The sequence below is a fragment of the Nipponia nippon genome, unplaced genomic scaffold (genome assembly GCF_047370975.1).
Source record: "Nipponia nippon isolate SJK-2023a ecotype South Korea unplaced genomic scaffold, ASM4737097v1 scaffold_8, whole genome shotgun sequence".
Taxonomy (NCBI): domain Eukaryota; kingdom Metazoa; phylum Chordata; class Aves; order Pelecaniformes; family Threskiornithidae; genus Nipponia; species Nipponia nippon.
The window spans coordinates 38,505,328-38,519,785 of NW_028262402.1; the positions used below are offsets into that span (position 1 = coordinate 38,505,328).

Sequence of the window (14,458 nt, forward strand, 5' to 3'; positions counted from 1 at the left end):
TATTCGATGGCTTCTTTATGGGGCCTGTTTACTGAAACAAGCATTACCATATTGCCTAACAGCTTCTTTGCAGATACAAACAACATTTGTTATGGCTTGAACTTGCAATGCATGATGACTGTGTTGAAGTCACTTGAAATATTGCAGAGGTTAAGTTTGTTCGTACAGCAGAAAATAAATACACTTTGTTGCACTCATTTTTACTTGCAGAAATAAGGTGGTGACTCATTGGGCTTCACAAAAGGGGGCATGAGCTACCAGTTTACATTGCACTGCTTTCTGTATTGAAAAGAAACAACAGAAAAGATTAATGGGAATGAAGGCAGTAATTGATTTCCTTTTGAGAATTTTCATGAAATGTGTAATGTTGCCCTGAAACTGCAAACCAATGGTCACAGGTTGCTGAGCAACCTTGCATTGCTTTATTTGATGGGGACACGAACTTGCTAATTGCTGTGATGCCTCCTTAGGTGAACCTCTCAGTGACACTGGGGTTGCAATTATTAATATCCATCATTGTACTCGAATTGTAACATTTCACATGACAGATGTGAAAATGGCTTCCTTTGCCATCTCCCACCAACTTTTTTAGGCTAATATATCTAGTTGGAAGATGAAACCTGCACTTTATAAAAAAACTTTCCCTCGCCATAATTAAGGACTCTGTGTTCATTAATTTTTAGCTACTTTTTTGAACATTGTTCTAATAGTCACAACCTGTTTATCAGTCCTAGAGAGGAAGTGGATGAAACTCTTCCTTACTGACTTTAAAAGAAAGATTTCAAGTACTATAGTGAGATTTCTTTCAATTTATTGTTTGAACAATCAACATAGTGTCCAGATATCTTCCACTTCTCACATTTTATTAATTCTTAACTTCACTGAGGGCATATTTGTATGTCCTCGTGTCTGGGGAAGTGGTACCACACAGCAAGTGTTCAGGGGGTACCAACGCACAGCACAGTTCAGATTCAAGGAGGGCTGCCAGCTCTTGTCCTCCTGTAAACACTGATGCATGTTCTTGTTCTTGGAGCTGCAACGGAGAAAGATAGAGGCCAAGCACAGGCTTGACTTCTGTCATAATTTTTTGAAGGAATATTTATTTACTGTGGTCTCATGTGACCTGTGGTGTATAAGGCACAATTCTCTGCTCATCCATGTAAGACCCAAACATCATTTTCACCTGGTCTTTATTCAGGAAGCTTTTTGTTGGCTTTATTTATCTGACAGGTGTCTTTGGTATTTCTCTTTCTATGATTTGGCTTGAGTATTCTTTTTTTCCCTGCACTTTTAGAAGTAGCATTGTTTGTAATTAAATAAAATCAAAGTGTATTTTTATTTTAAAGAAAATGAGCTAACCTCTCCCTCTTTACAGAACTCAATTAATAAGGCAGAAAGATCTTCATTCCAATATCCACAGGATTTATATGAATATATAATCCAAAAAAGATGCCACAATCCTCTTTGGAAGGATTGTTCATCCTGTATAGTAGGGTAGATTAAATTAATAAATCTTAGTGTGATTTAGCATGTATTAGAATAAAGCTATGATGCAGTTCTAATTTATATCTTCCTAATATCTGAACTTATTTTATAGATTCATATTACCTCCTGAGACTTGTGACCTCTTTTATGACTTAATGCTTTCCCATTCTTGCAAAGATAATTGTACTAAAACTTAGTTGTCTTACATGACAAAACATGTGTTTTTTAATTAAGCAAAACATTTGATGTTGCCATTTGGTTGTTAGTTTTTTTCTCTTTTCTTTCCAAGTAATTTCACATGTTAAGTAAGGCATACGGTATGGAATACCCCTTTGGTCAGTTGGGGTCAGCTGTCCCAGCCGTGTCCCCTCCCAGCTTCTTGTGCACCCCCAGCCTACTCGCTGGTGGGGTGGGGTGAGAAGCAGAAAAGGCCTTGACTCTGTGTAAGCACTGCTCAGCAATAATGAAAACATCCCTGTGTTAACAACACTGTTTTCAGCACAAATCCAAAACATAGCCCCATACTAGCTTCTGTGAAGAAAATTAATTCTATCCCAGCTGAAACCAGCACATCTAGGAAGCTTTTTCAGTTTACCTGAACTTTGTAAAATTACAGGCCAATTATCAGTCTCAGAGGAAACTTGATTGTTTTATATAGCTAAGTATATTTTACAGTATATTTAGAATAGAACATTTCTCTATTTAGAGAAGTAGAATTTTGGAACTCTAAAGAATAAATCTAACTAGGAATTTAGAATTCTACATTTAAATTTAGATTTTAATTTGAATTAAATTTTAATTATAGTTTAGAATTGAGACTCTAAATATGGTTAGATTATACTCTGGAACACAGTAGAAAGCCTTGAAAAGAAAACCTATTAGAAAAAGGTTTTTTATAGAGGTAATCCAAAATTAAATATACCAACTCATGTAAAGAATTTCCACTGAAAATTGAAATGTTCTTTTTATGTTCTTTTTAATCTACATTTTTACTTAGTTTAGCTACAGTAGTATTTTCTGAGAATTATAAAGCTTCCTAACAGATAAATAAAAATTCAAATTCATATTAAAGTTTATGACGTGACTTTGAAATACTCTCAGCCTTGATACCGAATTAGAATGATATAAAGAATTATAATTGACCTCAAGATATTGTTACTTTTTTATCCTACTAACAAAGGCACATGAAAAGTTAAAAGACTAGAGAGATTATTGTTTATTTTTCCAGTGAAAGACTTAATGTGCTACTTTATTTTTAAAGCAACATACAGCAACATGTAAGCAACAGCACTGACGTTATCCGAAAGAACATAATGCAGAGCTACTTTATTGTAATGGCTCTGATATTCATTTTTGGCATCAACTGTTTAAAAAGCCAAACTGTACTTTCCCAGCTGAAGGTAAGTACCAAGACAAAATTTCTGCATTCGAATAGGTGAAACACAAAGGAAAAATACAAAAGGAGTCCGGAGTGGTGTATGTTATTTCAGTAAGGTGATACATTTTTCTCCCCATTTAAACAGAAGGAGAGGGAATGTCAATGGTAAAGTGGTAAAGTGTTAGCATATTCCTACCATGTGAAGAGAGACAACCTGATTTATTTCTATGGAAATTGTGATGTTTCTGCTGTAATAGCGATGTGGTTTAATTTATCTGCCTGTTTTGGGGTTTTGTTTATTTTTCGCATGCAGGTGGTTCAGAAGAGAATCTTCTTTTTCCAGCTTAACTGTCCTGTCCTCCAGACCAAAGATTTAACAAACTGGGCAAGAGCTATTGATTACAGCATAGGGTTTTTTCCATCTACAAGACTCAAAAAATGTTTCAAGAATCATAGTATCATAGAATGCTTTAGGATCGAAGGGACCTTTAAAGATCATCAAGTCCATCCACTCTGCAATGAGAAGGGACATCTACAACTAGATCAGGTTGCTCAGTGCCCCATCCAGCCTGGCCATGAATGTTGCGAAGCATGGGGCATCTACCACCTCTCTGGGTAACCCATTCCAGTGTTTCGCTACCCTCATTGTAAAAAATTTCTTCCTTATATCATAGCCTGAATCTACCCTCTTTTAGTTTAAAGCCATTATCCCTTGTCCTATTGCTACTGGCCCTGCTAAAAAGTCTGTCCCCATCTTTCTTATAAGCCCCCTTTAAGTATTGAAAGGCCGCAATAAGGTCTCCCTGCAGCCTTCTCTTCTCCAGGCTGTACAACCCCAGCTCTTTCAGCCTTTCCTCATAGCAGAGGTGTTCCATCCCTCTGATCATTTTTGTGGCCCTAGGAAGGAGGGGTGCATTTCAGACCGAGTCCAACTTGTCCTGACTGTCACTATTCAGGAACAACGCTCTGCAGACATATCGGTTCCCTTTAAGACAAACCTGAAAAGAAAGGAATCTGAGAGAAGCAAAGATATGAACTGGCAAGTTAGGCTATTCCTACCTTGAGCACATACAGAGATGTTTTTACAACTTGGGCTGTTGAATTTCTGTTAGCTAATTGGGTTTAAAATAGAGCTGAGAACTGGGTTACTTGGACATTTTAGCATAGCTGGAATTCAGCCCTTCAGAGTAGTCTAGGTTGCGTCTGAGGTGACAATCTGTGTTCATATCCACATCACCTTGGTTCTGCTGTTGCTTCAAATTGTTTTAGTTGACTTAAGTTTGGGCACATTAAAAGTGCACTTGTTTCCCCCACCTGGTAGATATTTGTGTAATGTACAGCTTCAGAGCCTCTGTAATAAAGAGACTAAACATCACTATTTCCATCCTTTAGACTAGTCATCAGCACAATATTATTTTGCTACTGCAGCTCAAGACAAGATCATAGGGTTCAGTAGTGCTGGTGGTTTTGGCATTTTTTTTAATGTTATCTGCCTGTAGTAATCCAAGAAGCTATTTTAACTCATGCAGGGTAGTGTAGGATATCAGCCCAACAGGGGACTAGTAGAGAGCTTAAATATTTGGATAGAGGCCTCTTCTTAAGAGTTGGAATTTTAGGTTTTAGGCTGAGTAAAGTCCGGAGGGCCTGTGCATCTGTCTCCTAAATATTTCATAAACTGATCTTTCTAAGAGCCCCAAATTTTCCAAAACTGAGAGTAATCCAATCTTTCACTTCACTGCAGTGTGCCATATGTGGGCAAACCTTGCTATTATTTCTTGTGAATGACACGTAGTGGGTGAAATTCCCTGTTCTGATGACAAAAAAACAATAAAAAAGCTTGTGATTAAAGGGTATATTTGGGAAAGAAAGAGCCCCCATCGCAGTCTGCAGGTCAGATGGGGGAGCAGCTCTGCAGCTGCCACCATGGTGGTTGCTTCTCCAGCCTCAGCGTGATGGACATCTGTCAGTGCTGACCCAAGAGTGGGGTTTTGGGCAAGAAAGCTGGAGGTTAGCACAGTGTGGTCACTATTGCAGTATCTTATGGGGAAAAAAACCCCACCCCCCAAAAAACTCCAGTACACAGTTTTGCTGCTTGGAATACAAGTCAAGATCAGGTTCCACGTCTTGGATGAACATGCCCTTTCCAGATATGGGAGCTTTAAGTAGCTCAGTGAACAGCTAACAGCTTCTGCAGGGCTTTCTTGTCCCTAAATGTTGAGATCAGAACCCTGGTTTTAAGATGTTTAATACTTCCTAAGTCTGGAGGAACACAAGAAGGAAAGGGAGCAACAGTTTTCTGTAGTATCAGTGAACCTGTCTTCACCTGTGGATAACACGGAGCGAATGGGTATCAGAATTAAGGCCTATGGTCTCAGCTCCTTCGTGTTCATTACAGAGTGGTGTACGCCGAAGGAGCGTAAGCAGTATTGTAACCTGTGTCAACCTTTGGTTCTGTCAAAATGCTTTGTGATACTGGGTTGGTTTCAATGGCATTTAATGCAGGGAAGAAAGCTCTGTAATAGCAACACAATCTGTTTCAACCTTTTCAGACTGAAACGTTTTCATTTTTGCTCTGAAACATCATTTCCAGTGTACTTTGTATAATGTGACAACATTTTAAACATTTTAAAGTTTGAAATATAGTTGAAGTGATTTTGTCAAAATGAGATGATGGTAATAAACCTGATAAACTTTCTTCATCTCTCTGTTCTTGGTATTTCATTCTGTCAAGGACTTTAGCAATTTGGAAGTTTGTTGCAATTCTGAAAGAAGTGAAGGGTCAGATCTTCAACCCCATGTGAAATACATTGCTGGACCTATTTATAACAGTTTATGTTCCAGGTCTGCACAGGGGTAGCAGATCTGTGCTTCTTTGGCTCTTCTAGCACTTTATAGAGTTCAGAACCAGATTTGGACCTGATCTGCCTTCCTTTCCCAATCCATTTAGGACCAAAATCATTAAAGACTGGAGAAACAGGGACCCTTACAATATATCTTCCAATTCACCAACTCAACAGCATATTGTTTTCCATTCAGCCCACTGGGAGAAGTGTTCTTTCCAGCCAGATGTCTAGATGATTCTTCTCTTAAAAAAAAAGTTTATTCACTAGATAAGAAACTGTTTGGAAGGCATCTCTTGGGTTCCTTCCCATTAGCTTGAACGACTTCCCTGTTCATGTCCTTCTACGTGGAAGTTTCAGTTGTAGTTTCAGAGCTTAGTTGGATATGTCAGTTTGGTGATCATATGTATATATATATTTGATGTATATTTAACAGGCAGCTTTAACATTTGTATTTCCTTACAGAGTTTATGAGGACACAATGTGGATGAAGATGAATTCATTGAGTAATTATGTCCTAAATTACCTTAATATTGTCTTAGACTATAAAACTACATACGGAAGAAATATTTTCCAAGGACAAGCCTAGGAAGTTTGGCTCTTGTTTCATATTATCTTTAAAATTCACACATTTTCTCAACTTTAAATAGAAAATAAGACCTAATAAATACAAAAGTAATGTAAATAAGCAGATACTTTGATTTTCTGGGATTCCACTGTGATATTGTAGGACTGTCACTTCCAGGAGTTATTTCGTCCTTGAATAAACATATTATGGTACTATTAAGATATACATATATATATATATTTAAAATGTTCAGTGATGAAGATTACTTCTAAAGGGAGTAAGTCTCCCCTGCCCCCGCCATCCATTCTCCTTGCTTTTGGCCAGGCAATTCCTCAGGAATGTTTCTCTATTTCTTTTTAAAGAAATAAGGTCCTCCAGGTCAAAAAGGAGATTACAAAGATTTCCCAAGGATAAAACAGTTAAGTTGCAATCAGTCTCTTAAGGTAGTTAGCTCTGCAGTCTGGTGTTTCTGTCTTTGCATTGCTTTTCCTCTGAGAGTGCCTCTAAGACCTGGTAGTTAAAAGTATAAAAAACAATTTAACAAGAACATCCATAATGATAAGTTTTATTGTGCTATATTTCCATGGTTTAACTGTTCTCCAAGTGGTCCAAGGATTTGGAAGGTCTAAGTAAATTCCCATGAAGGGAAAAGAGAGCAATAAAATTTTTAATAACACTGGTGTTACCTTACTGTGAGAGGCACTGGCAGTTAGTGAATATGAATTAAATTCCATTTAAAAGATTTGGGATCCTTTTATTTCATTGACAGTTATGAGCTAAAGCTGTAGATCTCAACATTTTAAATAATTATTATTATTAATAATTGTTATTGTCTGAAAACTGATGATTCCTGGAAGGCATTACAATTACCACACTTAATTCTAAGGGCTTAATTCTGTCTCCTGAGCCCCAGATCTCAGAGGGAGTACAGCTGTCAAGTATTACAAAGCCTCAGGCTGTCCCCCTTTGGCTGGAAGGTAGAGCATGCAGATCCCTCGAGTCTTCTGTGGGTGGCTAGTGCTGCTAAACTGTAGGACCTCCAGGAGTGCAATTAGGTCATCCCCTAAATTTACTGTTTTGGATGCTCTCAGAGGGGCCAGCTAGAGTTTATCTGTAGTAAATAAATAAAGAAATAGAAATCTTCAAACTAGTGCAAGACAAGCCACAGAGAACTGGGTGATATTGAGATCTGTGTAGCACAAGACAGGACAGATGTTTATTTTCCCTAAAATATGACCTTTCTATTTATGCAGTTCTGTGCAGTGGTAAAATACAGTTACCTGCTTGAGCTGTGTCTTTTCAGTAATATGTGTTCTTGACACACACACACACACACACACACAGCAGTAGGTTTCTAATTCACTCTGAAGACAGCAAGGTCCATAAAAGGTCTGTAACCTTTGTAGAGTACTCTGATATGGTGAATATGCGCTTTACTGGCCTCTGAGGACTTAAGGAGCAAGAGTAGCATCACTTTTGAGTAGTTAGCACTTCAGCCCTCTTTGAGGCTACTGACAAGTCCAGGAAACATCCAGGAAGTGACTGATTACACCCCTTTGTCTCAGGGAAGCATGCCATCACCTGCACTGGTGCTAACCCTGGTGCCAAATTTCAATGTTTGATATAAATAATAATAATTCAACAAGGGTGCAACAGTAGCCTGATGCTAAGGGGCATCCAATGTGCTACAGGCTGTTAAACTCATAATAAACTCTAGTTAATGTAGTCAAAAGTGATGCAGTAGAATAGAATAGACTAGACTATTCCAGTTAGAAGGGACTTACAACAATCATCTAGTCCAACTGCCTGACCAATTCGGGGCTGACCAAGTTAAAGCATGTTATTATTTATCCAAATGCCTCTTAAACACTGACAGCCATGGGGCATCAACCACCTCTCTAGGAAGCCTGTTCCAGTGTTTGACCACTGTCCTGGTAAAGAAATGCTTCCTAATGTCCAGTCTAAACCTCCCCTGGCGCAGCTTTGAGGCATTCCCATTTGTCCTATCGCCGGATTCCAAGGAGAGCTCAGTACCTCCTTCTCCACTTACCCTCCTCAGGAAGCTTTAGAGATCAATGAGGTCACCCCTCAGCCTCCTTCTCTCCAAACTAGACAAACCCAGAGTCCTTAGCTGCTCCTCAGAGGACATGCCTTCCAGCCCTTCCACCAGCTTTGCTGCCCTCCTCTGGATGCAATCAAGGACCTTCACATACTTCTTGAATTGTGGGGCCCAGACCTGCACACAGTATTCAAGGTGAGGTCACACCAATCCTGAACACAGCTGGATAATCTCATCTTTTGAAAGGCTGGTTATACTGTGTTTGGTACACTTCAGATGTGGTTTGCCCTCTTGGCTGCCAGGGCACACTGCTGACTCCTATTGACCCTGCTGTCAACCAGCACCCCCAGATCCTTTTCTGCAGGGCTGCTCTCCAGCCACTCCTCTCCCAATTTATACTTGTGCCTGGCATTAGTCCGTTACTAGGTGCAGAATCCAGCATTTGGTTGGACTTGTTAAATTTCATCCCATTAATCGTAGGCCAATGCTCCATCTATCTAGATCCCTCTGCAAGGCCTCTTGTCTCTCAAGAGAGTCAACAGCACCTCCCAGTTTGGTATCACCAGCAAACTTGCTCATGGTGCATTCAACTCCTGTGTCCAGATCATTGATAAATATATTGAACAGAACTGGGCCTAGAATTGAGCCCTGAGGAATGGCACTGGTGACCAGTTGCCAGCCAGATGTGGCCCCATTCACTACAACCTTTTGAGCTCTGCCCTTCAGCCAGTTCTTCACCCAGCGCACCGTGAATCCGCTCATTGCACAGTCGGACAACTTCTCCAGAAGGGTGCTGTGAAGGACAATATTAAAAGCCTTACTAAAATCCAGAAAATCTACATCCACCACCTTCCCTTCACCCACTAGACCTTATTGAAGGATATCAAATTAGTTAAACAGGACTTTCCCTTTGTGAACCCATGTTGACTGTGCCTGATGATTGCATTATTCTTTAAATGCCTTTCCGTAATACCCAGTATAATCATCTCCATAATTTTTCCACAAAGTGAGGTTAGACTAACAGGTCTGTAGTTCACTGTGTCTTCCCTCATGCCCTTTTTGTAGTCCGGAATAACATTGGCTAGCTTCCAGTCAGCAAGGACCTCCCCAGAACGCCTAGGGTCCTGGAGCTCTTTAAGGTGTCCACAAGAAGACTTCCCCATATATGTTTAAGGAGGGTTTATTCGAGGGCTTGCATGTGGAGATATGAGACCAGGCTCATCCATGCCACAGAGTTGCACCACTTCAGCTGGAGTTGCCTTTCAAAGAGAAGGCAGCATAAAAATTATTATTGCAGTGCTAATATACTTTAATTAGGCTTAGTCAAACCACTTCCTATTTAATTTATGATAAACTAACTTGGTGTAACTGAATGTTTTGGTATTTGACTTAAAGTAAACATAAGTTATTCTTCCTGAAATGGAGATATCATAGACTGGGATTAACATCTTAGACCCTGTTGCAGTTTTGCCCATTGGTGAATTCATTTGAATTGTTGATTTTTTTTTTTTCCAAAAAGGTTCTCCCTCATTCCCCTGTGCTGTTTACATCTTTCAAATTTAAAGTGCTCCTTGAGAGTAATAATTTTCTATCAATATTTCTTCTCAGTCTACTTTGATATTTTCTCAAGATTTACATTTTCTAATATTGTAAAAGCATATTCTTGGAGTTTTTCAATGGCTTATTTCCAGTTCTCTTTGAACCTTTACTGTTGAACTCTCAAGTTTCCTACGTGTGTATTCTTATAGATGCAAATTCAGGATACTGGGTTTTTTAAGATCAGAGTTTTTGAGTGTTGCTCCATCCTTTCTGGTGATTTCACTCAGATTTATTTGCAAAACCAAGCCTGTTTTCTGAGGTCACTTTGAAATTCAATTTGAAATGACAGTAAGCACAATTGTCCCTTTTTTGCTCATCATTAAGGAACTTTTAACTAAATTATTAAGTGTCTTTTACAAGATTTGCAGTGCAATAGAAGGTCAAATTCCAAATGAGTTGGAGAGACATTCTCCCTAAAGACAAGGAGGCTGAATGTTTGTTTATAGGTGTGTGAAACTAAAGTTTCGCGTTATGAATGTTTAGATATTAATGACTCTGGAAAGGAAAATTTCTTTGTCAAATTGTGTGGCTGTCTTAGTTTAATATTTTCATTGCTACTGTGTACTGATGGGATGAATAAGAAGTATTTTTATTGTACTGTTGTGAAATTTGCAATTTTGGATTAATTGATTTTGTACTTTGAGCTAGTCATTATCCTATGAAGTTACCATTTCTGTCTTTCTTCTACTTCTTTCTTGCCCACATTTGGCAGAAAGAGAAGCCTATTCCTGTTGTATAGTCTGATGCTGTGAATGTCCTTTTTATAATTTAATTATATAAATAACTGAGTCTAGTGCATTTTACAGTGTATTTCCTTAAGCAAACTAGATGGAATGCTTTTTAATAACCATATAGCCATTTGATGATTTTTATACTTGCCATTTGAAGATAGTTTGGATATAGATTGATATAGAATTACTTAAAGTACTGCATATAAATTAAACATTAAAAAGGTAGATACAGCCAGACTAAGCAGCTCAATTATAATCTTTGGTTATGCAGTTAATGCCTCAAGGACACTCCATCCATTTCATATCATATGTCCTTCTTTTGAAAGATGATCAGTGGATTCAAGTAACATTTCAGCACACAGGAAATTGCATAATTTATAGACTTCTAGAAATGAAAAACAGAAAACTGGTTTTCACAAATTAAATTTCCCTCTCTTTTTTCTTCTCTCCCCTTACAGATTGGAACACTGAAGGATTACTACCACTTCTACCATAGTAAAACAATTAAAAGGTCAGTTCTCTCAAGTAGAGGTACCCACAGCTTCATTTCAATGGAACCAAAGGTAAGAAAATCCACCTATGTGTCTGAGGCAAAAACCTTTGCATTTTTTATATGAAATATCATACCAGAGGACATTCACCTGAATGGCATATAGCATTACAAGAACTGACACACTATCTGTTCACTAAGGTTCTGCTTCCCATTAAAACTAAGTGAAGACAATACCATGCTATTAAGTATGTGCTATTCTTGGAACATAAGGTCCAACATTATTCATGGAGGAGTACAGGAATTTTGTTAATGCAGTAATCACTGTGCTGTGCTTCTCTGCAAAACCACATGTGTAACATTCACGTCTGCAGATCTCCTTCTGTAACTCAACCAGCTTTCAGAATGAATATGAGCGATGTGGGATGGCATGATGTTCAGAGAAAAGTTTCTCTTGCTTTTTTCTGGTCTTTTGCTGGACTTGGTGTATGAGGGATTAAAGTAAGAATGCTCTTTTCTGTGGTCCTTTTGGCAGTTCCTACTGATATTAATTTTAAGATCTGTTTGAAAAATGGTGTCATATCTTTGGAGTATATACTGTAGTAGGTAACTGTCAACATAATCTAATTACTGATTTATTGTTAAGTATAATATTGTCTTGTATCTGTACTTACTTTTGACACATTTTTGTTTTAATCCTTTAATTTCAGTTGGTAGCAGCTTCATCACTGACTGTAGAATTGGATTTCCTCTGGTTTTCTTTTAGAAAGGAGGTTTGGAGAATATCTCATTAGCTTTTTTATCCTGTTCATGCAGCCCACTATTGCCATCAAACCCACAAGTCCCTGGTGTTTTTCAGTGGTGATAACAGAGTCAAGCTTTTTTTAAGTCCTTGGATAATGACTGTTGCCTGTGAAGGATTTGTCAGGTTTTACTTGACAAATAATTTATGAGAAGTAGAAGTTATCACTAAAAGACACTTTGAATACTGTAGATGTACAGTGTACAAGTTGAGCATCATACAGGAATACTTCTGCAGTCTGGAAAGCTGTATGTAGGGCTGAAGTTCCTCTTGAGGATGGGACAAGACTAAGGAAGTGCACACAAAACGTTTTCACCCCCTTGTTGATAGGGTTGAACTGCTTAGCCCTTTAAGAGCACCAGCAGCTTTGCTGAGCAGCGTATTTTGGGGATTGGTATGAAAATGATCAGGGCCCAAACCTCTGTTCCCACAAGTGCTGAGACCCACCATTCAAACAACAAGCACTGCACCTAAAATAGGCGATACTGCAAAAGGAAGGGAGAGTGTTCACGTGTGCATCAGTCCACGCTCTTTCCTGTGTGCACAGGGGTGGAGCGATTTACACACAAATACACAAGTTCCCCTGCACGTACCACCATAAACTTTGGTGTCACATCCAGCTTCCAGATACCCGTTCTGCACCTCTGGCAGCCAGCCCAGACTACCGTGGCCATAATCATGAAAGACTCTAAGGCAAAGCACAGCAGAAAATCAGAACTATCCTTTATTTTCCAGCACTTTCCATGTTATGGCATTTCGGTCTTGTCCGCAATCTGTGCTGCTGCTGGTACAGAATTTCTGAATTTCTGAATCATTGTTAAATATCACTTTAATATTGAGAAGCTCTAGTGAGGGTTGTGCACGGTACTCAACCCTGTTAATGATTCTGTACCCACAGAGAAGCTGACAGTCTAATGCCTAGATCTGGCAAAAGTGTTCGTGATTGACTTCGTGACTACTCCACTGAACCTGGGCTTGGGAATTCTTGTGTGGCTGCAGACATGTCAATATATGGACATGTATTTGTAGAATAAAGGCCAGTTTGTCCTCAGTGTGTATAACATTTAATGATTATTAAAGCAGAATGGAAATTTAATTCTGTTATATAAGCTGGACCTTTTAAAAACAAAAAGTTTAATCTTAAATAGGGCACATTGCACGGCTGTAAGAATTTTAAAGGACCAGTACTATGTGCTATTATATTTATGAGTGTGACTGTATCTAATGCCAATATTTGCAGCAGATTAGATGGCATGTGTATTTGTGAACAAAGGAACACTGAGGTTTGTTTACTTTCCAAATCATTTAATGGTAGTTTACTTAATGCTTAAAATCCTCGCCGTGTAACATGCACACACAATTAACTTGATCTGTGCTTGCTTCAGATGTGGATCACTAATTTCCTTCTTTATGAAATTTTAAATGATGGAATTTTTATTGAGTGGTAATTCATTATGTAAATAACCTGCATATAATGGAAGAACCATTATGAAATCTGGTATTTCTAAACTATTTGTGTGGATAGTGTTTGATTCCACTGTGCGAATGTGCAGGGAAAGATATATAGGTAGTACAAAATCTTGTTATTGTGGATTTCAATTAATTAATTGCTTTGAAGATTTTTGGTTTGATTTTTTATTCTGGAGAAGCCTCTTGACACTGTTATAAAAATATGAATAGATCCAACAGTGAGCATAAACTGAAGACATGTGGATTACACATTTTGACAATTTCCTCAGCATTAACCAAACATTACTCTGTATTTAGATGAAAAAATAAAGGATATGCAGTGTAACGCAATTTTGTCCATTATCATCCACATCCTTGCCTAGCTGCTACGTGTTGTCATTTAGATATGAAATGGATTAAGTAGTTTTCAGAAGAGATGCCCAAATGAGGCTTTAATATCCCTAACATAGATTGTCATGTAGAAAATTTGAAACATAGCTTTATCCACAGCATCTTTTCTAGGCCTGTGTATAGTTATGTGGTGTTTTCTATGTGTTGACAGAAAAACAAAGAAATGAGAGAAGTTTGTGGATTCAAAGCAGAGATTAGTACTATGCCTCAAAGTTAAGCGTTGAATGAAATATATTACAGAGGTTTCCGCTCTCTCCAGCTGATGTGCTGCTTGTGGTTGGCCTTTGGCAGGGGACAATGAAAGCACCATACCATGAATCGAGAGCCTTTTTAAGCTCCATAGAGTTTGCTCAGCAAAGTTATTTTGGTGACACTACAATGCATGAAACAATGGGAACAGGAGCGAAAAGGAAGTTGGAAGATGGACAGAATCAGTGCAAAGCTGAAAGATGTCATGAAGCTCTAATTCAACTATTAAATAGTTGAGTTTATTGCCAGTAGGCCCTCTATTGAAATCAGACTATTACAGCACTTCCAGGGTGGGAATAAAGAGCTGTGGTACACCTCTGGGTTTGCTGCAGTGGTGAAATGAAGAGTCACAAAGTGGAAAAAATTGCAAAGAATGATTGCAACCTGTGTCTATAAG

At 38.4% G+C, this 14,458-nt stretch overlaps 1 protein-coding gene across 2 annotated transcripts in view; it reads left to right on the forward strand.

Moving 5' to 3' along the window:
* PCSK5 (proprotein convertase subtilisin/kexin type 5) overlaps positions 1–14,458 on the forward strand; it is a 253,671-nt gene that overhangs the window by 16,329 nt on the left and 222,884 nt on the right. For both annotated transcript variants that reach the window (XM_087741708.1, XM_087741709.1), the window contains exon 2: positions 11,119–11,223. In XM_087741708.1, coding sequence (XP_087597834.1) covers positions 11,119–11,223 — 105 coding nt within the window. The remainder of the gene's footprint in view (positions 1–11,118; positions 11,224–14,458) is intronic.